A 25,533-nucleotide genomic window follows, 5' to 3' on the forward strand; every position below is an offset into this window, starting at 1 on the left:
ACCCTCCTGACAGGAGATGGTATCCAACAGGGTAAAGATACCAATTTGTCAGCTTGACAGCTTCTTGTTCTTGGAATCGGCATAAAGCCACCTTGATCTGCTTAACCAGAGGGTATTTAATCAGGTGCTTCCTCCAAGGAATGTTGAAGGTGATAATTTGGGACCATATTAGGCTAGTTACAAAGTCACACTTGAAGAACCTAACCTAGATGATTTTTCTAAATGAAATTGAAAGAAGGAGAGGGAAGAAAACTCATGCAGGATTGCAACTCATCAGAGTTTGCTGAAAATTACATGTAAAAGAAACACCATTCCCTTTCTTAGCCTTCGTTTTTCTTCATCAGCTCTTGTTAGTGATGCCTCTGTAACAGGATAATGCAGGTTATCCTGCCATGAGTAATGGACCCTGATTTCCACTTTTCTGATTGCTTGCTATCTGCTGTAAGTAATGCCTTACAGAAATACTGCCTGTGTCTTAGAGCATTTTGACTAATACTGTTTTGAGCATAAGTCCCCCTAAACCATGGAATCCTTCATTCAGCTTTCCTCATTTTTCTCTGTATTGATTGATTTTCGGTTAAAACTCTCAGTGTAGGATTTTGTGCTCCTACATTTTGTGCCCACTAGGTTTTTTGTTGGTGTGTAGTTTTTCTTTGAGCTATTTTATTCTTTCAGATAGCAAGGACCTGAAGAATTGTAAGTTGGCCTAAAAACAGATCATTTCTTGGCTGTTCCATTCTGCAGCAACTTCTTCTATTGATAATAGAATAAGGTTGCCCTTTAGAAGCTTTTCCTATATTGATCCAGTTCATTTCATAGGCTGAAAGTGGAACAAGAGAAAGAAACCAAGAGCTTTTTCTGTTATTTTATTGTAAATAAACCTGGCAATTTCTGAATTTTTCAAATGACAGTTTACTCATTTGTCTTACTAATAATACAACCATAAAGCAATCTCAGGTTTGTAATTCAGTAAAAGAAAAAAAAAAAAAAAGAACAAAAAACAAACAAAAAAAACCCTAATAGTAATGATAATAATTTTCTCAAAAGGAACCCAAATTTTATACCAAATCACAGAATAAGACTATTTAATTTTAAACCTAACCTCTTATGAACTTACTTTTCAAGATCTTCAAATTGTTGGGCGTTGATCTGTGATTTCTAAGGTCCCTTTTGATTCTAATGTTGTGCAGTTTTATTGCTGCTGCTAAGTCGCTTCAGTCGTGTCCGACTCTGTGCGACCCCATAGTCGGCAGCCCACCAGGTTCCCCCGTCCCTGGGATTCTCCAGGCAAGGACACTGGAGTGGGTTGCCATTTCGTTAGCAAACCCAAATTTGTATCTCGTAGAAACCAGTGTCTAGAAACAACCATGATAAATCTGGTTTGCCTCTCTCCATTTTATCAGTAGTAGAATCCAATTTTTGTATAAGAATGTCCTTTCTTTCCCCACCCCGTCCCTTTTTCAGTGTGTTTAGAAGAATTTCATCATTTTTGGTGATAGATACCTGGCCTTTTATTTCTGACCACCGTATTTTTAGGGAGCATTCCAGATAGAACTTGGGATTTGCAGTTACAGAATTCCAGAAACTCATTAGTGGTTGTGCTTCAAATCCTGTTGTATTTATGAATGAAGTAGTTATAGCTCCTGTACCTGTTGCCCACCACCCTCCACATACTTTGCTTTATCCTACCCTGTATTTGAAATTTGTAGTAATAGAGGAGAAATTAAGATTTAGCATTCCAAAAACTCCTCTTAAATGACTCTCAAGAGATTTTGAAAGTTGGCATAATATATGGGCTCCAGTATATTTGGGAAATACTAAGTAAAGCAAGTTTTTCTTGTGAAATACACAACTAAGAGTTGGGGTGAGGGGGAACCACCCAACAAAGTATTTATCTGGATTGTTTTAAATGAACTCAAGGACGTTTAATAATACAACCCTTATAAACTACCCAGGTAAGGCAATGATTTAATTTTAATGCAGACTCATAATGCTTCTTACAGCAAGGTTAAGCTATACTAAGTCATTTTAGTAGTACATGATGCATGTCACTTGAAAAAGAAAATCACAGGTTAAAAGGTGACAAAGATAATTATCATGTTTCACTTCTGAGCCTCTCTTGACCTTCAGAGGACTCAAAGGGAGACTTTTTAGTTTAATCCCACTTTAAAAAATGTATTACCACTGCAGCATTTATCATTTCCCCAAATTCTAATGGATAAGACATATTGAATAGCAATGTAGCATGGCAGCTGGACCACTTGAGTCTGAATCCTGGTGTCCAATGCACCACTTTTCTGTCTGTTACCCTGGGAAGGTTTCCCTCCAAGCTCAGCTGCTTTCTCTGTAAAATGTGGATAATTATGCTCCCTTTATCATAGAGTTGTTGTAGTTAGAATAGTGTCCTGATGTATGATTAAAGTCAGAAAGGAAAAAAGCACACTGTATGCATGAAAATTCTGTTTTCAGTTTTAAACTACAAGTCTTCTTTTATTTACAATAAAAATGTACTTCATGAAGTTGAAAGTAAATTTCTGAATTGAAAGTGTTATTATTGTTTTTGGACTTAGCAGGTAGTGGGTTTAGTGGTTTAGTTGCTAAGCTGTGCCTGACTCTTTGAGTCCTCATGGACTGTATAGCCTGCCAGGCCACTCTGTCCATGGGATTTCCCAGGCAACAGTACTGGAGTGGCTCACCATTTCCTTCCTCGAGGAATCTTCTGACTCAGGGATCAAACCTGGGTCTCCTGCATTATAGGCTGTCTTGGCTGACTGAGCTACCAGTGAAGCCCTCCAGGTGGCGCTAGGTGTGACGAAACCACCGGTAAATGAAGGAGACATGAGAGAAGCCGGTTCCACGCCTGGACTGGGAGGAGGCCCTGGAGGCGACCGTGGTAACCCACTCCAGTATTCTTGCCTGGAGAATCCCGTGGACAGGGCAGCCTGCTGGGCCACAGTGCACGGGACCGCAAAGAGCTGGACACGACTGAAGCGACTGAGCATGCACACGGGCACACTGTTTCTATTACACAGCATTCTCTTTGACTTTGTAAATTCTAAATATTAGGTAAAAATATTTAAATGAATATATGATGACTGGATTTCTATTACTATAAACGTGTGGTAAGTTTTAGGCAGGAAGTAAATGTTTTAAATGGTCTGGAAGACAGGTACTGGAAGACTAGTGACAGTAGCTGCCTGGGCTTGGCACAGTTAACAATTCAGCACTTTCAGGTGTCAAGGACAGCCCTGTTTGTCTACTGTTAAGGTTTCAGGCGCCTCTAATTCCCATTAATCTTTCCATCACCAGGGAGCTCTTCAGTGGTGCAGATAGTTCCCCTCTTGGCACATGAATGGTTTGTATTTATGTGAAGAGACCCAAGTTTTAAAGTCCCAGATTTGGACACATTTATTACCTGTCTGAGCTGTATATTGTGGTCTTCAAGTTTTCCAGAGCATAGAGTTTTACTTCAGATTCTCCAGGATTCTGTTATTCTTAATAAATGTGAAAGTAGATCAAAGGTGGTTTAATCCTAACCAGCTTGTTAGCAGTCTGAGTCTCCTGGTATCTGAGAGTTGAACATCTCCATAAGAAGGTACGTGTGTGTGTGCACACTTGTGTCCCTCTCTTTGCGACCCCATGGTTTGTAGCCCACCAGGTCCTCTGTTCACGGCACTTTCCAGGCAAGAATACTTGAATGGGTTGCCATTTCCTACTCCACAGGATCTTCAACCCAGGGTCAAACCTGAGTCTCTTGCATCTCCTGCACTGGCAATTGTGTTCTTTACCACTGTGCCACCTGGGAAGTATAATAAAACATACATTCAATTATTTATAAAGTAAAAAAAAAAAAAATACTAAGGGTTTCCATAGCCTGGATTTGAAGCTATTAGAAATTGACTTTTAAGGAAAAAAAAAAACTTCCTTATGCATTCCCTAAAAAGATGCTGGTAAGTCTTGTGTAAGTGTTGGAAAAGTTATTTTTCCTTAATATGGAATTCTGACAAAGCACATGGAAAGTGTTTAAAATGTCAGTAATTAAAAACAACGTAATGAAGATACACAAAATTCAAAATTGGGTTCAATTTTCAAATTAAAGAATGCAGTGTTAATTAATGGTAAGAGAGGTGAGCATAGACTATAAGAAAAGCAATGTGGGAAGAATTATACAAAATCACTGTTGGCAGTTTTTAAACGACCCACCTCGACAGGTAAGAAATTGTCACCAGTGTAAAGGCTATGTTAGGGGTTGTGAAAGCTGCTTTATTATGTCTTTATCTTCCTGGTAGGAGGTGAGAGAGGGGAGTGAAGGCCTTTGTATAGGAGAGAGGGAACTCTGCAGTACAGCCTGGTCTCCACTGGAGACATCAAGGTCAAAAGCATAGCAGAGAGTGGTACTGATGTGCCTGCAGGGTCATCTAGACCAAGCTTTTGATGCATGAAGAATTTCCACAGTTTTCCTACTTATTCAGTTGCAGTTTTGTCCTTGAACAGGTCTGGTATTGAGTCTTTCTCTTTTGGTGAGGTGAAAACCAGGGCTAGATGTTGGATATCCTTATTCTTAATCCGGTACTATTATTGGTCCCATCTTCTCTCTATGCAAAAACTCTACAAACAAGAGAAAAATGGATATAAGAAACATAAAATGTTACTGCACTTTACACCTGTCTGAGGTTATCATTGACCAGTTTCTGTGTGAATGCCAACAAAGTTCCATCCAGTTCTGTGTTCCCTTAAGCATTGCGTGCGTGTGTGCATGCTAAGTCACTGTCCAGCTCTTTGCAACCCTAAGGACAGTACCCTGCCAGTCTCCTCTGTCCATGGAATTCTCCAGGTAAGAATTCTGGACTGGGGTGCCGTTTCCTTCTCCAAGGCATCTTCCTGACCCAGGGATCAACCAACATGTCCTGTGGCTCCTGCGTTGCAGGCAGATTCTTTACCACTCAGAGACCAGAGAAGCGCCCCCTAAGCATTACTTTCCTGTTAAAGTGCCACCCAGTTCTTAAGTCAAGCCTGAGGTTTCAGGAGTGGTCAGCCACCTGACTTCCTTCCTGTTCCCTCATCTCGTGGAAAGTTGCAGCCCCTACTCCAGTCTTAAATAATACTACAATCAACCAGGATCTGAACAGTTCTTTTCACAATATTTTCAAAGGGCAATTTTTGCCATTGCTCAGAGTAGGAGAAGCCATGTGAGAGTTGGCAAACTTTGCAGTGACGGGGGAGTCCCAGAACCTGGAGTTCACCCCTGACAGTTTCTCAGTGGTGTGGGTAAATGTTGTTGTTGTTTAGTTACTATTTCATATCCGACTCTTTTGTGAGCCAATGGACTGTAGCCTGCCTGGCTCCTCTGTCCATGGGATTTCCCAGTCAAGAATACTGGAGTGTGTTGCCATTTCCTTCTCCAGGGGATCTTCCCAACTCAGGGATCAAATCCACATCTCTTATATTCCCTGCATTGGCAAATGTTGACTTGGAATCAGGAGGTCTCCCAAGAGGAACTACAAACAAGCTGTAGGAGGAATTTGCCTGTCTCTCAAGAACAGATTAGTCGTGGTGGTGGTGTAGTTGCTAAGTCGTGTCCGACTCTTGCGCCCCCATGGACTGTAGCCTGCCAGGCTCCTCTGTCCATGGGATTCTTCAGGCAAGAATACTGGAGTGGGTTGCCATTTCCTTTTCCAGGGGATCTTCGCAACCCAGGGATCGAACATGAGTCTCCTGCATTGCAGGCAGATTCTTTACCGAAATCCCATGGACAGAGGAGCCAGGCAGGCTACAGTCCATTGGCTCACAAAAGAGTCGGATATGACTTAGTAACTAAACAACAACAACATTTACCCACACCACTGAGAAACTATCAGGGGTGAACTCCAGGTTCACCTTTTTCTGTATTAAATATGCAGTGAATTTTCATTTACTCCTAAAAATATTTGCAAGAACCATAGGAAGATGTTCTCTGCTCTAGGATTACATGGCAGATCTGTTTTGTTGTTCATGGAAATGACTGGCTTTCATGGTACGTGTTGGAGAAGGCAATGGCACCCCACTCCAGCACTCTTGCCTGGAAAATACCGTGGTTGGAGGAGCCTGGTGGGCTGCAGTCCATGGGGTCACAAAGAGTCGGACACAACTGAGCGACTTCACTTTCACTTTTCACTTTTATGCATTGGAGAAGGAAATGGCAACCCACTCCAGTGTTCTTGCCTGGAGAATCCCAAGGACGGGGGGAGCCTGGTGGGCTGCCGTCCATGGGGTCGCATAGAGTCGGACACGACTGAAGCGACTTAGCAGCAGCAGCAGCATAGTATGTGTTAAACTGTAACCTGCCTATCGTGTTCAGTGGAGAATGCCAAACTGAGCTGAGGAGTCATGTTGTTTGTTCCACCCTGCCTCTCAGAATAATTAGATGGAGGTTCACGTGCTCTCTGTCAGTAAAGCATATTTGTTTTGAGAGACACAGCACTCATGGACTGTCAGTCATAACTACTTATGAGAGCACTCTGGGAGCTGCAGCATCAATATTTACAAAATGCAAAGTGAAGTAAAGTGTACTGAATATTTGCAGATACATATGCTTTCTTACTCCAAATCCCTCCCTTCCCCCAGTGTATTGAGTATGTCTAAATCCATACAAAGGACTATTTTGAAATATAAATGGAAATTTAGGAATTCTCTAGCTAAGTAAATGCTAAGGCACTAAACAAATGCTCAAAAAGGCTTATAAAGTGGCATTACTTTTCCTCTCAAAATAAATGTATTGATTTAAAAATAAAATCAGTGATGCAGTCATGTGGAAGAAAGTACTTCTGCTTAGAGATTAAAGCCCAAGCCTTTAGGCTGTGCCCCTGTTTTGTCCCTCCGTGACATTGGGGAGATTACGTAAATCTCTGCAAGGCTCCTCTTCCTCAGCTGTGAAATGGGCTTACTTCTACCCACTTCACAGGACTGTGTCATATTAGATAAATAGATACAATTTGTAAGTCACAATGTCTTTCATGATCGGGAAGTAGCAGTTAAAGTAACCCGGAAGTTTTTAGACCAGTACTGATTTTTCTTATTAGAAAATGTATTTACAACTTATTAGTGAAATGTACTTCCAGTTTCTTATTATAAAGAGCTTTATTATCTAAATCAAAGCAATTTTTTTAGATATGTCAGCAAAACAGCTTTCATCTTTGAAAAAAAGGTGAAAGGAAAAACCAGTGCAGGCATATGAGTAGCCCTGTAGCCCCGTGTCGATTATGTGTTCAGCCATTAACTGTTGCTGCCGTGACGAGTCACTACATGTGTGAGTGAGAGTGCTCCCTCCTGCCTACTCTCTCCGTAATGCTGTCTGTGTAAATATGGAAAGATTTGGTTAGACACTTATTGCAAAGTACTGTGGAGATTCCAGGTTAAAAAGAGCTGAATTAATGAGAAATTGTCTTGGTAGAGATAAGGATCTTGCTTAGAGGAAAAATTATAACTAAATTGGAAAATCCCTGCCTTTAATTCAATACTGGAAAGACTGCTTCTCCCTAAAGTCAGCTAATGCCATGCTTTGATGTAGAAGAGCTTCTTAAGTGACTTTCCAGGTTTATTTGGAATTTTATTTATAATTTTTTATAGGGGAGTTTTTATTTTCTTTATAGTATAAAACACTGCCTTTTGTATTTAAATAGGATGCTAGAGGATAAAACTTCGACCAGCAGAGGGAGCAAACTTATGAAAATTAGGCTGTAAGAAAAATATTCCAGGATGTCTTAGTAAACCACGTATCTTGTGGGTAATCAGTTCAGTTCAGTTGCTCAGTCGAGTCCGACTCTTTGTGACCCCGTGAACCACAGCATGCCAGGCCTCCCTGTACATCACCAACTCCCGGAGGCTAACCAAACCCATGTCCGTTGAGTTGGTGATACCATCGAACCATCTCATCCTCTGTTGTCCCCTTCTCCTCCTGCCCTCTATCTTTCCCAGCATCAGGGTCTTTTCAAATGAGTCAGCTCTTTGCATCAGGTGGCCAAAGTATTGGAGTTTCAGCTTCAACATCAGTCCTTCCAGTGAACACACAGGACTGATCTCCTTTAGGATGAACTGGTTGGATCTCCTTGCAGTCCAAGGGATTCTCAAGAGTCTTCTCCAACACCACAGTTCAAAAGTATCAATTCTTCAGCGCTCAGCTTTCTTTACAGTCCAACTCTCACATCCATACATGACTACTGGAAAAACCATAGCCTTGACTAGACGGCTCTTTGTTGACAAAGTAATGTCTCTGCTTTTTAGGTTGGTCATAACTTTCCTTCCAAGGAGTAAGTGTCTTTTAATTTCATGGCTGCAGTTACCATCTGCAGTGATTTTGGAGCCCAGAAAAATAAAGTCAGCCACTGTTTCCACTGTTTCCCCATCTATCTGCCATGAAGTGATGGAACCGGATGCCATGATCTTAGTTTTCTGAATGTTGAGCTTTAAGCCAACTTTTTCACTCTCTTTCACTTTCATCAAGAGGCTCTTTAGTTCTTGTTCACTTTCTGCCATAAGGGTGGTGTCATCTGCATATCTGAGGTTATTGATATTTCTCCCAGCAATCTTGATTCCAGCTTGTGCTTCTTCCAGCCCAGCGTTTCTCATGATGTACTCTGCGTATAAGTTCAATAAGCAGGGTGACAAAATACAGCCTTGACATACTCTTTTTCCTATTTGGAACCAGTCTGTTGTTCCATGTCCAGTTCTGACTGTTGCTTCCTGACCTACATACCAGTTTCTCAAGAGGCAGGCCAGGTGGTCTGGTATTCCCATCTCTTTCAGAATTTTCCACAGTTTATTGTGATCCACACAGTCAAAGGCTTTGGCATAGTCAATAAAGCAGCAATAGTTGTGTTTCTGGAACTCTTTGTGGGTGATAATCCATTTGCATACTGTGCATTGAAAGAAAAATGGAAGGAAGAATGGATTTCGGGTCCTAAAATGTCTAGCTATTTATATTCTCTCTTTGGTAGTTTTCCAGAGAGGGGGAATAAACAGACAAATGGTATAGAAATAGAAACTTATGTTGTTAATTCTGTGAACTGAAGAACTTTTTAAAACAAATACCATGGATTTAATACATTTCATGAATAAAGGAAAAGAGCATTCAGTACTTGGCACTGAAGTTAAAGCAATCAGACCGAGCACTCAAAAGGAGTGTAACACCTAATAAGAATATAGATGGAATGTTTAATGTTTTGAATAGGGCACTATTATGGCTCTGAAGCTACAAGTAAGCACTTTGGTATCATGTGTATTAAGTCAGAAAATATTTAAAGAAAAAAAAATCTCACCAAGTGTGAAGCAGGTATAAAACAAATGGTTTTTCTGCTTAACTCTAGTTAAACAGAAACTATAAATGTATCATAACTCCCTGTGTATTCTAATTAATTTCCTTGGCAAATGCACAATCTGATACAAAATCATTTAGTTAATGCATTTTCAAGCACTTTTTATTAATTGCATAATATAGTCAAGGCAGTATTCCAAGCATTTGGGAATATAAAGATAAGCAACATCCTTCTTACAGTATGTAATCTGGAAAATGACAAATTAACTCAGTTCTAGTGTGCCAAAATGTAAAGCAGGTGGGCGTTGCAGAAGCTAGGATAAGCTGCTTCAGTAAACACTACAACTACTAAAATAAGAGCGATTTCTTTCTTTTTAATGTTACGGGAAAATAGTTTTGTAACCATTAAGATGGAGAAGTTTTGCTTTATTAAGTGAACTAAATTTAAATGTAACTTAAAATTGTTTGCCATCACTTAAGAGTAAAGAATAGTAGCTTAGGAAAAAGAGATTTCCATCTAGAGGTATCGTAGATTGTTGACTGTTAACAGGAACCATTGTTTCTGGTTTTGTTTTTTAAGTTGTAAGTAGAGATCAGGATGGTGAAAGACATCTAGACTAATAAAAAGGTCTGTTTAGAATTTTTTAAGTCAATATAAATGAAAAAAAATTTTTTTAACTTTGGTTATTGTGAAAGTCGCTCAGTCTTGTTGACTCTTTGAGACCCCATGGACTATATGGTCCATGGAATTCTCCATGCCAGAATACTGAAGTGGGTAGCCTTTCCCTTCTCCAGGGGATCTTCCCAACCCAGGGATGGAACCCAGGTCTCCTGCATTATAGGTGGATTCTTTACCATCTGAGCCACAAGGGAAGCCCAAAAATACTGGAGTGAGTAGGCTATCCCTTCTGCATTGCAGGCAGATTCTTTACCAGCTGAGCTATCAGGGAAGTCCTGGTAAAGTTTTAATATAAATATTTTTAAATATTTGTAAAAATATGCATGATCATTCTTACTATTTAAAGGGCTGTATTTAAACTGGTGCATATAAGATGAGTGTTCAGTGATAGGTACAAGAGAAAAGAAAATAGTAATTATTTCTCTTATGAGGTCAAAATTGTTCATTGAGTCATTTTAACATTTGCTGCCTAGAAGCTAGTATTTCCAAACAAGTAAAATTGTCAGCATTTCTGGTTTGGGAGTTTGAGAATGCTGTTTGAACTTGGTGTAAGGAATCTCTTGAGATGGAGGGTCACAAGGCAGGAAGGAAGAGCCAGGGATGGTGGGGAAGGAGCAGAAAAGAAGCAGGGGCAGATGAGAAGCAATAAAGGTGTCAGGAAGAGGCTTCAGGGAGCAAACCTGAGACTCTTCACTGAACGAGCGGGCTCGAGTTTATACCATAACTGTCAAAGCCAAGAGGGATGTAACAAGGGACATACGCTGTTTCACTGGGGGATATTGAGTGTAGGGTGTTGTGGGGACACCTAAGAAGCACCTCTCTCTCAGACTAGTAAGGGCCAGTGGGAGCTGATGTGAGATCCAGGCTCCTGCCTGAAGCAGGCCTGCTAGCCTCATGGCAGGGAGCAGTCTTGCAGATATTAAGAGGTGAGTTCCAGGTGATAGCATGTTGCTCAGTGTAGGTAGAACTTTAAGAGTGAGAAAGGAGCAAAGAAACATGAGCCTTAAAACTAAGTAGGGACGAAGTCAGGAAGGAATCTTATGTGCTGTTTGAAGGCAGAGGTCTGGACATCTTCCTGAGTACATAGAGGGACTGCTGAAGAGATTTCATATGCAGAAGGGCATGAGCACGTATTTGTAGTCTGGAGAATTGAGGTCAGTGCAGCCATAGAGAGGAAGCCAGCGTGGGGAGTGGAGAGGAGCAGACAGACCATGTATTAGGCTGTAGAAGGGACAGAACGTGGTGAGAGGTTAGGTATCGGTGCTAGAAGCCAGTTGCAATGATTGGAAGTGGTCAGGAAGTAGAAAAGATGTGCCTATTTTCCAGATGTTTCTGTGAAAGGAAGGTTTGTCCAGGTTTTGTGCACCATGTGGGCTCTGGCAAGTCCCCCATGGATATGGTGGAGACAATATGTTTTCTCTGAGAGTCTAGAAATTAAAGATGCAAGCGTGAATCATAGTGAGGTGGAGAAGGACCCCAGAGCCTGTGGCACAGTTGGAATGAGCCGTGAGCGCTTTCTAGGAAATTAATCCTGGATTTTAGAGCCGAGAAGATTAGGAAACAAGTCAGTAAGTGAAGTGCAAGGTGGAGCCTGTGAACAACGTTAGTACCAAGCAGGCCAGTTCTTCTTGGCTGCTAGTTCCGTGGCTTGGGGTTAGGCAGTCTCCTGGCCTGTTGGCTGGAGGGCAGTTTGTACCAAAATAGAGGACTGGCTAAAGGAGGAGGATTCAGAGAGGGCTTTAGACTTGAAATTGTGTCCAGGCCAAAAGAGCAGGTTTTTACTGGGAGCAACTGGTGAGAGTTCATCAGTACTTCATCAAACTGAACATCTAATGGTCCAGCGGAGCAGGAAAGATGAGAAGCACAGGCTGGGAGGGAGAAAAGGAGCCGGCCTTGAAATTCTGCCTTTGAGAAAAAGCAGAAGAAAAGAAGTTTTGAAATTGGTAGGCAGGGCAGAACTTTGGGAGGGTCCACATATGTAGACCTTCCTGTTAACCAGGAGGCAAAGGCATTTCTTAGAATGGCTAGGATTTTACTGGGAAGGACCATATGGAGAAGCTTGGGCTCTGAGGACAGAAGCCCTAGGCTTGAATCCTGGCTCTGCCACATGCTGGCAGAATGGCCTTGGACATATTGTTTAAGCTTTGTCATTCCCAGTCGCTCCCTATATAAAACGTGACCATTATAGTTCCTTTCTCCAAGAGGTGTATGGAATGTTACAGAAATTAATTCATATAAAGTGTTTAGCAGTTGTTTAGTTGCTCAGTCATGTCCAACTCCTTGCAGCCCCATGGACTGCAGCATGCCAGGCTTCCCTGTCCATCACTAACTCCTAGAGCTTGCTCAAACTCATGTCTATTGAGTCAGTGATGCCAGCCAACCATCTCATCCTCTGTCGTCCCCTTCTCCTCCTGCCTTCAAGCTTTTTCAACATCAGGGTCTTTTCTAAGGAGTCAATTCTTCGCATCAGGTAGCCAGAGTATTGGAGTTTCAGCTTCAGCATCAGTCCTTCCAATGAATATTCAGGACTGATTTCCTTTAGGATTGACTGGTTAGATCTCCTTGCAGTCCAAGGGACTCTCAAGAGTCTTCTCCAACACTGTAGTTCAAAAACATCAATTCTTCGGCACTCAGCTTTCTTTATGGTCCAACTCTCACATCCATACATGACCACTGGAGAAACCAGTGCTTTGACTATGTGGACCTTTTTCAGCAAAGTGCTATCTCTGCTTTTCAATAGACTATCTAGGTTTGTCATAGCTTTCCTTCCAAGGAGCAGGCATCTTTAAATTTCATGGCTGTAGTCACCATCCAGTTATTTTGGAGCCCAAGAAAATAAAAGTCTGTCACTATTTCCACTTTTTCCCCTTCTATTTGCCATAAAGTGGTGGGACTGGATGCCATGATCTTAGTTTCTGAAGGTTGAGTTTTAAGCCAGCTTTTTCACTCTCCTCTTTCTCTGTTATCAAGAAGGTCTTTAGTTCCTCTTTACTTTATGCCATTAGAGTGGTATCATCTACGTATCTGAGGTTGTTGATATTTCTCCCAGCAATCTTGATTCCAACTTGTGGTTCATCCAGCCCGGCATTTCACATGATGTTCTGGCACATAGGAAGCTATATATATATATATATATATATATATATATATATATATATATATATATATATATAAGCATTTTATATATATGTAAGGGTTTTATGCATATATATATATATAACTATTCTCATTATCAGTGAAGTTTGAGAAGGGACCAATAATTTGTTAATATATGGGTACCGTGGGATTGGATAAGACTAAGACAAGTAAAGATTATGAATGAACACTGAGGATCAACCTGAGACTGGAAACTTTTTATAGTAGTGTCAGACACTGGGAATAGCCAGCAACCTGGGGATAGACTGGGAAAGAAAAATGGTTGGATGAGTTCAGAATTGAGGTTAATTAGCAGACCAGGTGGAGAAAGCAATGGCACCCCACTCCAGTACTCTTGCCTGGAAAATCCCATGGACGGAGGAGCCTGGTAGGCTGCAGTCCATGGGGTCGCCAAGAGTCAGACACGACTAAGTGACTTCACTTTCACTTCTCGCTTTCATGCATTGGAGAAGGAGATGGCAACCCACTCCGGTGTTCTTGCCTGGAGAATCCCAGGGACGGGGGAGCCTGGTGGGCTGTTATCTGTGGGGTCGCACAGAGTCAGACACAACTGAAGCAACTTAGCAGCAGCAGCAGACCAGGTATGAAGGGAAAAGAGTGCTAGTGAAGGGAAGGTACTATGATATTCTGTTTTGAGAGCATAATGACATCATTGACCAGAGAATGGAATAAAGCTATGAAAAAATGTCTTTAGTCTAGTACCGACAGCTGTTTGGAAGTGACTTCTCCTTCTCAAGTTTTCTGTTTCTCTTCTCTCTTCCCACTCCTCCTGAGCAACCCTCTGTGTTCTTATTTTTCCTTCTCTGCATGTTTTCCTTTCAAGCCTTCTGTCTCTTATGCCTCCTAGCAAAACAGTGCAAAGAAAAAGCATAATGTGAAAGCAGAAAGCTATTGTTTCTGCGTTGACTTCCTCAGGTACTCCCTGTCTAGCATAGGGACGTTTGCTCTGACAGATCCTGAAAAAAGGCATCTGGCATGTTCTTTACCCTCCAGGGTCTCTGGGAGGAATTCATATGGCGTCATTATACATGTATTATACAGGAAAATGATAGTTGTTGTACAGTCAAGTTTCAAAAAATATGGCACAGACATTAAATGTGGGTGGTCAAAAATGGTGCTCAGGAAGGAGAGAGATAGGAGCTGGGGCAAATAACAATAGCTCCTTAGAAATGAGAGTTCAGAGGGACTTACATAGGAAGTGAGAATGGGTGTGTGGGGTACAGTGTGCAGGCCTGGGAGAGCTGAGGAAGCACAGGGCAGATGTGGGAGACAGGACGACACCTGCCTGCCAGCAGAAGGGAGGCGGCAGAGATGGTGATGAGATGAGAGCTAAGGCTGGGCACCTAACTGCCACAGTGCGTAGCTCAGCATGTGATCAATAAATATATGTTGAGCTGTGTGGAGAATAAATGAGGAAGAGGCTCCCATCGGCTTTGTTTTGTACATCAGATTCTTGTCAGTGTGATAATTATGCCCTGACCATGTAATAAATGGATTAAAAAAAAAACAACACCACCCATGTTCATTTAGAAACTAAAAGGGGCAAATGTGTTATGCTAGACCTGTTGAAGACCAGGAATTTGGGATTTTATGGTAAAGAATGTAAATGCCACCCTAAAATTACAGGAAAGCAGAGAGTTGGGCTTTGGCAGGGAGGGCAGTGTGATGGGGAACACGTTCAAGCCTGTTACTGAATTCTCTGTGCAAATCGCTTTTCTTCCCTCAGCCACTTCTTTTGGTGCCTTATCTCTTTCAGGGTAGCTGTTGTCTCTATCTGTAGCCTAGAGCAGCATGCATTTTGAGAACCATGTTAAGCTCTCCTCAGGCTAAATGTCATGAAGTGTAAGTATTAAAGATCTTAGAACACATATTCCTTTATGAAGGGAGGGGTCAGGGACCAGGACTGCCAGTGTAGCTAAGCCATTATGTGAATAGTTGGTGTCTTATTAGTATTCATGAAGAGCATGTAGATAACATCTTGACAGAGTTAAAGTTTCAACTTGAAGAGCTACTGCTTTTCAATAAGGAGTGCATTGAAAGACACTCTTTGCATGAATAGGGTGACTGAGTTGCTTCTACAATGAGAGTATTACCGTACTGAATGAGTTAGTTTTCATTTAATCTGTCTACAGTTTAGAATTGCCATTAGAATTACAATAAATAATGATTAGCACTTGTAGAACTTTAATCTTCAAAGAGTTTTAAAGTTAGTCTAATGTAACTGTCACTTATAGTTATCAGAGATGTATGCTTGCTCTTCTGCTCTGAACCTTGAAAGTATGTACCTTCCAACCCCCCAGAGTGCCCCTTAGGTAGTTCCATGGCTCTTAAGCTGTTTGTCCTGTAGAAAATGCCCAGTGAGTCAACAGATGCAAGGCTTTATGTTGGAGCTTTGTCCTAGGTAAGTGTTTGGGCCCTTGAGTTAGGCTTCCTGGTTCTCTGGCCAGCTCCTCTGCTACCAACTGTGTGACCCTAGACAAATGGCTTAACCCTCAGCTTCTTCAACTGGGTTGCATAGTGGTTAGTACTTGCCTGAACGGTTCTTACAAAGATTAAATGAGATAATAAATATCAAGTATGAAGCAAATAGTATTAATAAATATTAGTTGTATATTAGTATTATTTTAAAAATTATCCTTAGGAACACTTCATTTTCGGAAATTGTTTTATGTGGTTAAGTGTCAGGTGAGGAAATTACAAGCCATAAATACCCTTTTCAGAAACTGCTATATACCAGCCTCAGTTTGAGGCCCAGGGACAAAAATGCAAGAAACCAAGACACCTTCCTATTAGAAATTCACAACCTACTGGGAAGAGGGTGGAGATAGATAAAGCTAACTGAAATACCATGGTAAGTGCTGGACCGAAAAGGTCAAGTATGATCAAAGCTCAAGAGCAAAGAGCAATGAATTTTTTTTTTTAATTTATTTATTTTTTATTTTTTTTAACTTTTTATTTTTACTTTATTTCACTTTATAATACTGTATTGGTTTTGCCATACATTGACATGAATCCACCACAGGTGTACATGCGATCCCAAACATGAACCCCCCTCCCACCTCCCTCCCCACAACATCCCTCTGGGTCATCCCCGTGCACCAGCCCCAAGCATGCTGTATCCTGCATCGGACATAGACTGGTGATTCAATGAGAGCAATGAATTTTGACTTTAAGGTTTTCACAGAAAGCTTTAGAAGGGAAGTGAATGTGACCTGGGCCTTGATAGAAGCACAAGTCAAAAAATGGAAGAATTTTAGGACGTGAGCAAGGCTTCCAGGTTGGGGTGTCTGCCAGTGTCTGTGTCAGCTGGATCCCTGAAAGAATGGCAGCAAGGAGCATTTTGAAAGCAGCAACACTCTCGCAAGAGTTGTTTAAGCAGGTCACCCTAACTCATGTGGAAGCTCTAGAGCTACTGCTTTATCACTATTTCTTGGGGCTGATTTTCTTCGCTGTAGGCCCGAGACGGCTCTGAAGCTTAGCAGTCTCAGGTAGACCCAGGAGAGTGTTTACTTATGAATAGAATGTGTGGCTGTCCAACAGTGAGATTTCATAGGCCTCCCTCACCTTCCCCTATCTCATTTGGTCTGAATTTCCAGTAATATGATTTGAATGGAGTTTTATTGGACATTCAGGAAACAGTTTAAACTCTAAAATACCCCTGTGACACAGTTACATTTACACAGTGTATTAAAAGCCAGAATTTACTGATTGCCCAAGTAGAGAGACAAGAAGATAGAATAGAGGATCTTACAGAATTTATGACTGTGCGAAGGGTCCATTTCTGACTGTATATCGCTCATACAAAAGAACAGAAACTTTGCATCTTTCTTTTTCAGTTTCTGAGGCTGGAGATGAAAGAACATGGACCACTGTTGAATGGGAGTCCTCTATGTTCTCTCTCCAACAGCATCTTAGGCTGCGTTAAAGTGAGCCCTTGCTGTCTGTTGAACCCTCTAAAAAGCCCGTGGGTGTCAGGATGGTTTACTACCATGGAGTGAGAACTGTCTTGGTGCCAGGCTGTGTGCTGGGTGTTACATGAAAAGTGTTCTCACAGTAGAGCTGTTAACATAGTGTTAATGTGAAGAGAGACCAGCAAGATAAACAGCTTTACACTGAGCAGTTAGAGGTATAGGCAGGATTCTGAATGAGGCCTTTAGGCATCAGTGTCCATGGTTTTATTAAATGTGGTATTCACTCTGTACTGTTTCTTTTATGATATTTCTTCCTTAAATTTATCATGAAGTGTGATCTCAGTGAAGGTCTTCATGAATGGGCTTGCTGCATTTGAAAAACATAGTTAAATGAAGTTTTTCCTAATGTATCACCAAGTTGATTTACATTTGGTTTAGTCTTATTAGTATCTAGGGCAACTCTTCCTGGCAAAGAAAAGGGTACACATGGGTTGGTGTATTTTTATAAGATAAATAAATATCGTTCAGTACAGTCCACTTTTGAATGCTGGGGTTATGTAACTATACAGTCACCTACCTGTATCCATGGCTCTCTGATCAGTAGATTCAACCAGCAATTGATCATGTAGTAATATAGTCTGTTTTTACTGAAAAAGTTTCATGTATAAGTGGACGCCCACAGTTCAAACCTGAGTTGTTCAAAAGCCTACTGTAATTTGGATAGGGACCTTCAGCCTCCATCATTTGATCTCAGCAACCTAATTTTATGATATTGATCCTTTCAAGTACAGAGTCCACTGATAGTAAAAATAACCTGACTTCAGTTATTCTAGAATTGCCATGTAGAAAGGAAAAAGAACCCCTTTTGAATAAAGTCCCCCAGTTGCTTAATTCATTACCTGTAGATTGCTAGCTTAATTTGCTCTTTTACCAGAATAAGAAACCAAACTGTATAATGTGTGGGGTTTTTAGTGGCAAAATAGTTACGAACGTAGGTCTCTGTTACTGTCAAAAAGTAACAATTTTCCCTCCTCCTGTCTGTTGAAATAAGTAATATGCTTAAATCTCAAAATTATATGCCTTCTTTGCCCTTATTTTTTCTCAGAAGTTTTTCTTCACCTTTTCTTTCATTCTTCTCTTTCTCATTACTTCTGAATGATAATCAGGAGCACCCCCACCCCTACCCTCCATGGACGCTTGCCTTCTTTCAACAGTTTGAAAATAGATCCATGGTGATTTAAAAAGTAATCAGATAACTATAAGTTATTGAAGTGTCTAGTTTATAGTTGGGGTATTGCATGGTCATTAGATCAGACACACTTTTCTTGACTATTTTGTCCCAAGTTTTCTGTCTTCAGTTCGCTTATTTTATTCATGCTAAGAATATTTATTTTCCTCCTGTTTTATTCTAGACTCTCTGCTAGTTGTCACTCTTTTTTTCCCCACAGCCCAGGTAGTCGATGGTTCTCCCAAAAGAACATTGCCACCTAGGCCTGCATTCACTGTTAAATGTAGTTGTCAGACCTCCTTTTTTTCACTCAAGAAAGAATATCTGAATTCACAGGAATGAAAGAGAAGGTGTTAATTTTGAAGCCATTCTAGTGTGTAAATAGTGAATTATCACCATAATTTAGCATGGAGTTTCATATGGTTGCTTACAGCAGCCCTCACAACTAACCGATCTTGATGTTCTGATAAGCCAGATGCTTCTGGGTGTATAAAGTTAACTAGTCTTGGATCATCAAGGAGAAGGCTTAGTGATGGAGGTAGGATGTACCCACATAATTGTAATTCAGGAGAAAATGTGATTGGTATCATTAGCAATATAGGATCTTTCTGTTGTTTTCATGGGGGTGGAGAGATTAATTTGGGGAGTATCAGAGAGGAGACACGGTATCATAGTGGCCTGGCAGCTTTGTGGAAAGAAGCGGAGCAGTGTGGTAGGAGGAGGTTAATGTGGTTGTTTTGAACCCCAAAGCCGCGTATACCATCCATTCATTTGATTCTTGACATTTTGTATTCTGTTTGAAATTGAAATTACACATAAATATATACAAAGGCACATACTCTAAAACACATTCATGCATAATTAAATAGCATAATCAAAATCATTGAATCTAAATGATATATTTTTCTCTAGGCACTGGCAATCACTTTGACCTCTCCAGTTGATAACAGCTTGCCTGACTTAAAATTTCCTGCTGATTTCTTTTACTTATTTAAAAAATGTGTTATATCATAAAATATTGGGTATTAAAACCCAGTATGGGTTTAATTACCACTCAAGCATCTCATCCTGAAGTGATTAGTAAGCCACAAAAATGACTATTTCCTCTTCTCTCCATACAGTGTTGATATTTTTGGAAATTGGGTTGCCTATGCCAAGTTTTTTTTGTAAATAGACTGGGAATTGTTAACTGGTCTATCAATTCAAAGAAATTGTTGTTCCTTTATTAAAAACATACCAGATAACTAATTCCATTTAGAGTTCTCAATCACTTCTACTCTTGAGGCAGCCACATGAATCATGTAATTGCTTCAGATGCTCAACAGAAGTTTCTTGCTGAGGAAACCACAGGAACGTATTCTTCTCCCCTCCTCACCCTCCCGCATATTTTTTATTTTATTTTTTTTTTTACTAGACACAGCTTTTAATAATAAGATTTTATCAGAATGAAGATTAAAAAATTATTAAAATGAAGATTTTATTAATAAGTAATCTTAATGCCTATCAATCATGAAATAATTGAGAAAATTTCAATACATTCTTATTTTGAAATATTATATGGTTATTAAAAATGAGGATGATCAAACTGATTAACTTAAAGCATGAAATTTTCAGCTTAGACGTTTTAAGTGGCTGTGTTTACTGATATATTTGTATATAGGAGAAGGTACAGAATGATATTATCCATTAAGATATTAGAATTGGTCAAAGGATGGGAAAACAGAGGGGAAGATTATTAACAGAAGACAGTCCAGAAATGGACTTTTATATACATGGATTGGGGGAAAGAAGGAGGATTTAATAAATGGTTTGAAATAGTTGGTTAGGTATTTTGGGGAGAAAAAAATAAGCTCAATCCCCACCTCATTCCTTTGTCAGAATGAATTCCAGATTGATTAGTTATTTACATTTTTTAAAATAATGAAGTCTTGTAAGTTCTAGAAGGAAACATTAGTGAATATTTTTTGATTTTGAAGTGAAGACCTAAATGTGACCCTCAAACCCAAAAACAAGGAAGGAAGATAAAAAATTGCCTATATCATATTGTTTTGAAGACTTGAGAACTAGATGAATCTTGAAACTGTATGTTCATGGATCCTAATGTTAGCAACTTAGCATTAAAAGTTTATTGATAACACTCTCCAAGCATTTGGATCAATGCAAATTTAAACTGACCAGAAAGGCCACCACTGTGTGATTTTTGGCAACTGCATTTGTGTTTGTAGTCATCAGCATGAACTGATGGTATTAACTGTATTATGTGAATTTTCACATGAGTATGTATAAAGAGTAATTTATTTATCAGTGTTACTTCAAATGAATGAATGAGAAATATTAAATAATAATGGGAAAGCATGTAAGAAACTGGTTGTGTGTGGTTTAACTTTGGGCTGGGCATAATGGACAAGGTACATCTTTTTTTTTTTTTTTTTTTTGGCTATTTTCACCTTTACAATATGAATATGTAGTTGTTTCATTGAGAAAAAAAATTTTTTTAAGTCATTGAAAAATACTTTAGAATTTAGGTTTCTGAAAGATTTTGTCAGATTCATAGTTATTTCAGACAATCATCTATTGGGGAAAAAAGTCTAGAGAGTGAACCTGATTGCAGATTTGCAGTGCATATGTAGTAGGGAGATGCAAAGATATTGGTGACTTGTATCACAGGTGGGTGCTCATCCCACTGAGTGACTTCATATATGGATGGGATGCTTGGAGGCTGCATGCAGTTAGTTTTTGAAAAATGTATGTTATCTTATGAAATAGTTTTATTTTAAATCTAAAACATTTCATTCTTACAAAGCATTCATTTTACTTAATTCTTCCAAGTTTATCATAGTATAGAATGCGAAATTCATATAAATTATTAATGAAAAAATAGGAGCTATCAGAGAATGTAGAGAGACCTACATCTGGGAGGATCTCTGCTCTCCTGGGAAGCATCTTTCACATTACTCTAGTGGAAGACTTTGAGAAACACTATCCTGGGTAAATATGAACAGGTGACAATAACTTATCATTATCTTAACACTTTATTTGGGTTTTGAGTTCTGAAATTATAAAGTGGAAGGAAGAAGATTTCAGAAAAGGCAGGTTTTATTAGCCCACTAAAATGAATGTTTGATTATGTTAACTTAGAGTTCTTACTGAATCCAGTAAATGCCTGAGCTGGTAGATATTTTAATCATTAAAACTATAATCCAGTTAAAGTTAAGGAAGCTAAATAAACTAGTTTTCATCAAATTTACTTTGATATCTCTTTCTCTTTTTCTTTTCACTACCACAGGTCACAGTAATGAAAGGCAGTAATAGAAATAAAGATCATTCAGCAGAAGGAGAAGGGACCGGAAAACGACCAAAGCGCAAGTGTCTTCAGTGGCATCCGTTGCTAGCAAAGAAACTCCTTGACTTTTCAGAAGAGGAAGAAGAGGAAGACGAAGAGGAGGATATTGATAAGGTAATTTCTCCGTTCATTGTAGAAGTTTTAAGTTTGAACTTTCATTCAGGAACTGCACTGAACACATGCAGTACAGTGAATGTGTTTCTAGGAGTCTGTATAACTTGAATTCTATTTAACTACTTTATCTACAGTTTCATCCCAAATGTTGATGACTCAAAGTATCCATACTTCCTAATAATTTAGACTGAAGCAGATCCTTCTTAATTAGTATTTCTCTCAATTAGCTAGTGATTTTAGGCAATAGTCAAATGAAGTGAGTTCATAAAATTTGATATGTTCACCTTGCACCCACCTGTTGCTCCTCTGGCCTCTCTTTCCTCCTTCCCAGCCCAGCCGTGCCACTACAGGCAGGTTCAGAGCTGTTCAGGCCCCCATCCTGGAGGCCCTCAGAGCATCTGGGTGCAGCCACCCCTCCCAGTCCCCCTCCTCTCGTCACACTGGAGCAGCCAGCTCTTGCTTAGAAAGTTACACAGTGATGCAGGGGACTAGAAAGCCACACATTCCTTCAGATCTTGGCATGACTGTTCCTCAGCTTTTACCTCCCCAGAGATGTCCCTCACACCCAAGTCTTCCCCATCTGAGGAATTTGTCCCCTTGAACTTCTTTCTGTTTGCCATGTGTACTTGTTTATGTCTGTCTTCCCAGACTAGAGTATAACCTCGGTAGAGCAGGGGTCTTCCCCTTCCTGTTGTCTTCTCCTTCCTTAAAGCCCAGAATGGTGACTAGTGCAGTGTAGATTTTGAACAGCTCAATGGGCTTCCCTGGTGGCTCAGATGGTTAAGAATCTGCCTGCATGAAGAAGACCTGGGCTTGATCCCTGGGTTGGGAAGATCCCCTGGGGGAGGGCTTGGCAACCTACTCCAGTTTTCTTGCCTGGAGAATCCCCATGGACAGAGGAGCCTAGTGGGCTACAGTCCATGGGGTTGCAGAGATTTGGACATGATTGAGTGACCTTCACTTTCACCTTTCATGGTCAATGGAAGAATAAATGAGTACATATTTTGTGTCACTACAAATATTATAAAAATTCTTCAGTATCCACTCAGTCTTTTGTCCTAGGGTCAAACTTAGGTCAACTCCCTTTTTCACTCTGTTTATCAGGAATTATAAACATTTTTCCTGTTATGCAGACATCTTCTCTGGATACTGTTTATGGTCTCCTCACTGCTGTACTTTTCTTCTCTTTCACAGAGAAAATAGAGGCCGCCAAAAATGACTCCTTCAGCTTTCTCTACTCAGCTCACTCTTATCTCAGTCCTTATCCATCCTTTCCTTTCCTTTTTCAGAGAAATGGTGTCACTCTTCCTATTTGAGGAAATTGCCAAGTTTATGCTCATGTGGCTCAGAGGTTAAAGCATCTGCCTGCAATGTGGGAAACCTGGGTTCAATCCCTGGGTTGGGAAGATCCCCTGGAGAAGGCAATGGCACCCCACTCCAGTATTCTTGCCTGAAGAATCCCATGGACGGAGGAGCCTGGTGGGCTACAGTCCATGGGGTCGCAAAGAGTGGGACACCACTGAGCAACTTCACTTTCACTTTTCATGCTCGTGCCTAAATTGATCTTTCTCACACATTTGCACCTATTGATGACTTGGTTCTTGAAGCTGTTTCCTATGTCCACGACAGCACTCACTGTTATTTCTGTTCCTACCTTCCCAACTCTACCTTTCTGGTTTCTTCCATTGTTATCCATCCATTATTTTACCCTCAAATATTGATGTTCTCTGAGCCTCTTAATTTCTGTCTCCATGCTGGAGCTTTCCCCTAAATTCTGGACTTGTATTTCTGACTATTTACTTGACATATCCACTTTAAATATCACGTCAGAATCTCAGACTGAATGTGTTCAAAATCAAGCTTTCTCTGTTCTTCTCCAAACCCCGTCCTCCGGCGTCTTTCTTTCCTTTCTCAGTAAATGGCAACTCCAGCTGTCAGATTGGTCAGACCTGACACCTGGTTTGTTTTCTTTTGCTCAAGTCTCTGGTCTGTCCATCGGTAGGTTTTCAACTGTGCTTTTGAAAGTATTCACGAGTTGAGCCTTGTTTAGCAGCGTCACTGCTACCACCAGCACTGGTGCAGATTACTATATTCTGCCCCTCGCTCCCTTGCTCTTGCCCTTCTGCAGTCTGTTCTCAATAAAGCAGCCAGAGAGATCCTTCCAAAGTGACAGGGTGATTGTGCTACTTTTCAGCTTCATGAGGATGGGGATTCTGTATGGTCACTGCTCTGCCGGCATCACCTGGAACAGTGGCTGCTCCGTATCACATGCCCAGTAAACAGTTATTTAGTAAAAGAATGAAGTCAATGAGTCCTCTTCTCTTTTTAGTCTACAGTCAAGAGATCTCACCCACACTGTTGGTCTTACTTCTTTTTGTTGGTACATTAGTTCATCATCCCAACGCAGCCTTCTCTGCCAAGAGCCTCCTCACATTCTGTCTACCCAGTACTAATCTTCCTGCTCCCTACTGGATATAACTTCCCTTCATTTGAGAAAAAGTGTTCTCCGTTGTGTGTGAAGGAATCTGGCTGCCAAAGTTGGAAACATTCTTCCTTTTTCAACCTTTACATTCAGTTAAGACACCAGTCACTCTTGTTTCTTCCTCATTAGTGAGCGTTGTCTCTGTTCCCAATTCTCGATTCTCATGAATACTGCCTTGATTCAGCCCTGTCCTGGTTCTTGTGTGGACTGCTGGCATAAACTTTTAATTCATTCCTCTAGTCTTGTTTGCTGCTAGTTTTGCTACTGTGATTCATGCTCTACACTAATGATGGGAGTTATCCTGAAATACAGATCTGACAGTGCCTTTGCCCTGCTGAAACCACTCATGGCTCTCCATTGCTCCTAGCAGTGGTCTCCAGATTCTGGTCTGGTGCTAGTGTTGGCTTGTTGCAGAGTGTTACTTGGCCTCTGGGGAAAAGAAAAAAAAAAGGTCCAGATAATTTTTCATTTTGATTTAATTTATATACCATGCACTTGTTTGTTTACTTACTTTTCAGTTAGTTAATTTAATAAAATAATTATATTAGAAGTAAAAAAAAAAAAAAGTTTTTAGTGTTCATACTTGATAGAACAAAAAGTTCCAGTCTGTGTTGGTCCCCTTCAAGGGGTTTTTTTGAGTCATACAGTCTGAAACCACTCATTTACAGGATTAAATGCACTTATTTTTCTTTTGCATTTTTAAAAAAATGACAAAGCACATTATTCATGAAACGCCCCATACCTTCTTCTACAACAACTCTAGTTCTCCATTCTAATCTTTTGTATACTGGTTCTATTGAACTGCGTATGAGTGTCTGAATAAACCATTAAGCCTTAATCTTTGTTAGTTCCCCACAACCTCCCATCAACTACCTTATGTACTCTGATTTGTCTTTCAAAATTTAGCCCAGACAAGCTTTTCTAGGGAGACTTTCTGTTGTTCTACCAATCCACTAGTGTTTCATTATCACACTGGTTTCTTGTTGCAGTCATCATCCTGCTTTCTAATTTATTTGCTTTTATGTCTTTCTCCTCTCCCCAAACAGTGAGCTCCTGGGGCCAGGATCTTGTCTTATTTATCTCTTTTTCCAACTCTTGTCTCGAGTTCTGTAATTTAGTCACTGGATCAAAGTTATTTTTTCTGAAGGGAAAATAAAATTACTTCCTCAACCTACATAATACATATTTTTACGCCTCATTTTTCTGTAACTTCTTGGTCAGTTTCAGAATGATAGATAAATATTCCTTGAAAATGCAAGTCATTGTTAATGATTATACCCATAACAAGGAAGATAAATCTGTAGCCTTCACTCCTGGTAATAATCCCTAAT

At 40.2% G+C, this 25,533-nt stretch overlaps 1 protein-coding gene across 1 annotated transcript in view; it reads left to right on the plus strand.

The window, feature by feature from the left end:
* BBX (BBX high mobility group box domain containing) overlaps nucleotides 1-25,533 on the plus strand; it is a 155,690-nt gene that overhangs the window by 45,118 nt on the left and 85,039 nt on the right. Inside the window, exon 2 of the mRNA XM_068979246.1 lies at nucleotides 21,550-21,720. Within this exon, the coding sequence (XP_068835347.1) occupies nucleotides 21,559-21,720 (162 nt within the window). The 5' untranslated portion in view covers nucleotides 21,550-21,558. The remainder of the gene's footprint in view (nucleotides 1-21,549; nucleotides 21,721-25,533) is intronic.

The sequence above is a fragment of the Capricornis sumatraensis genome, chromosome 1, assembly GCF_032405125.1.
Source record: "Capricornis sumatraensis isolate serow.1 chromosome 1, serow.2, whole genome shotgun sequence".
In the NCBI taxonomy this organism is placed as follows: domain Eukaryota; kingdom Metazoa; phylum Chordata; class Mammalia; order Artiodactyla; family Bovidae; genus Capricornis; species Capricornis sumatraensis.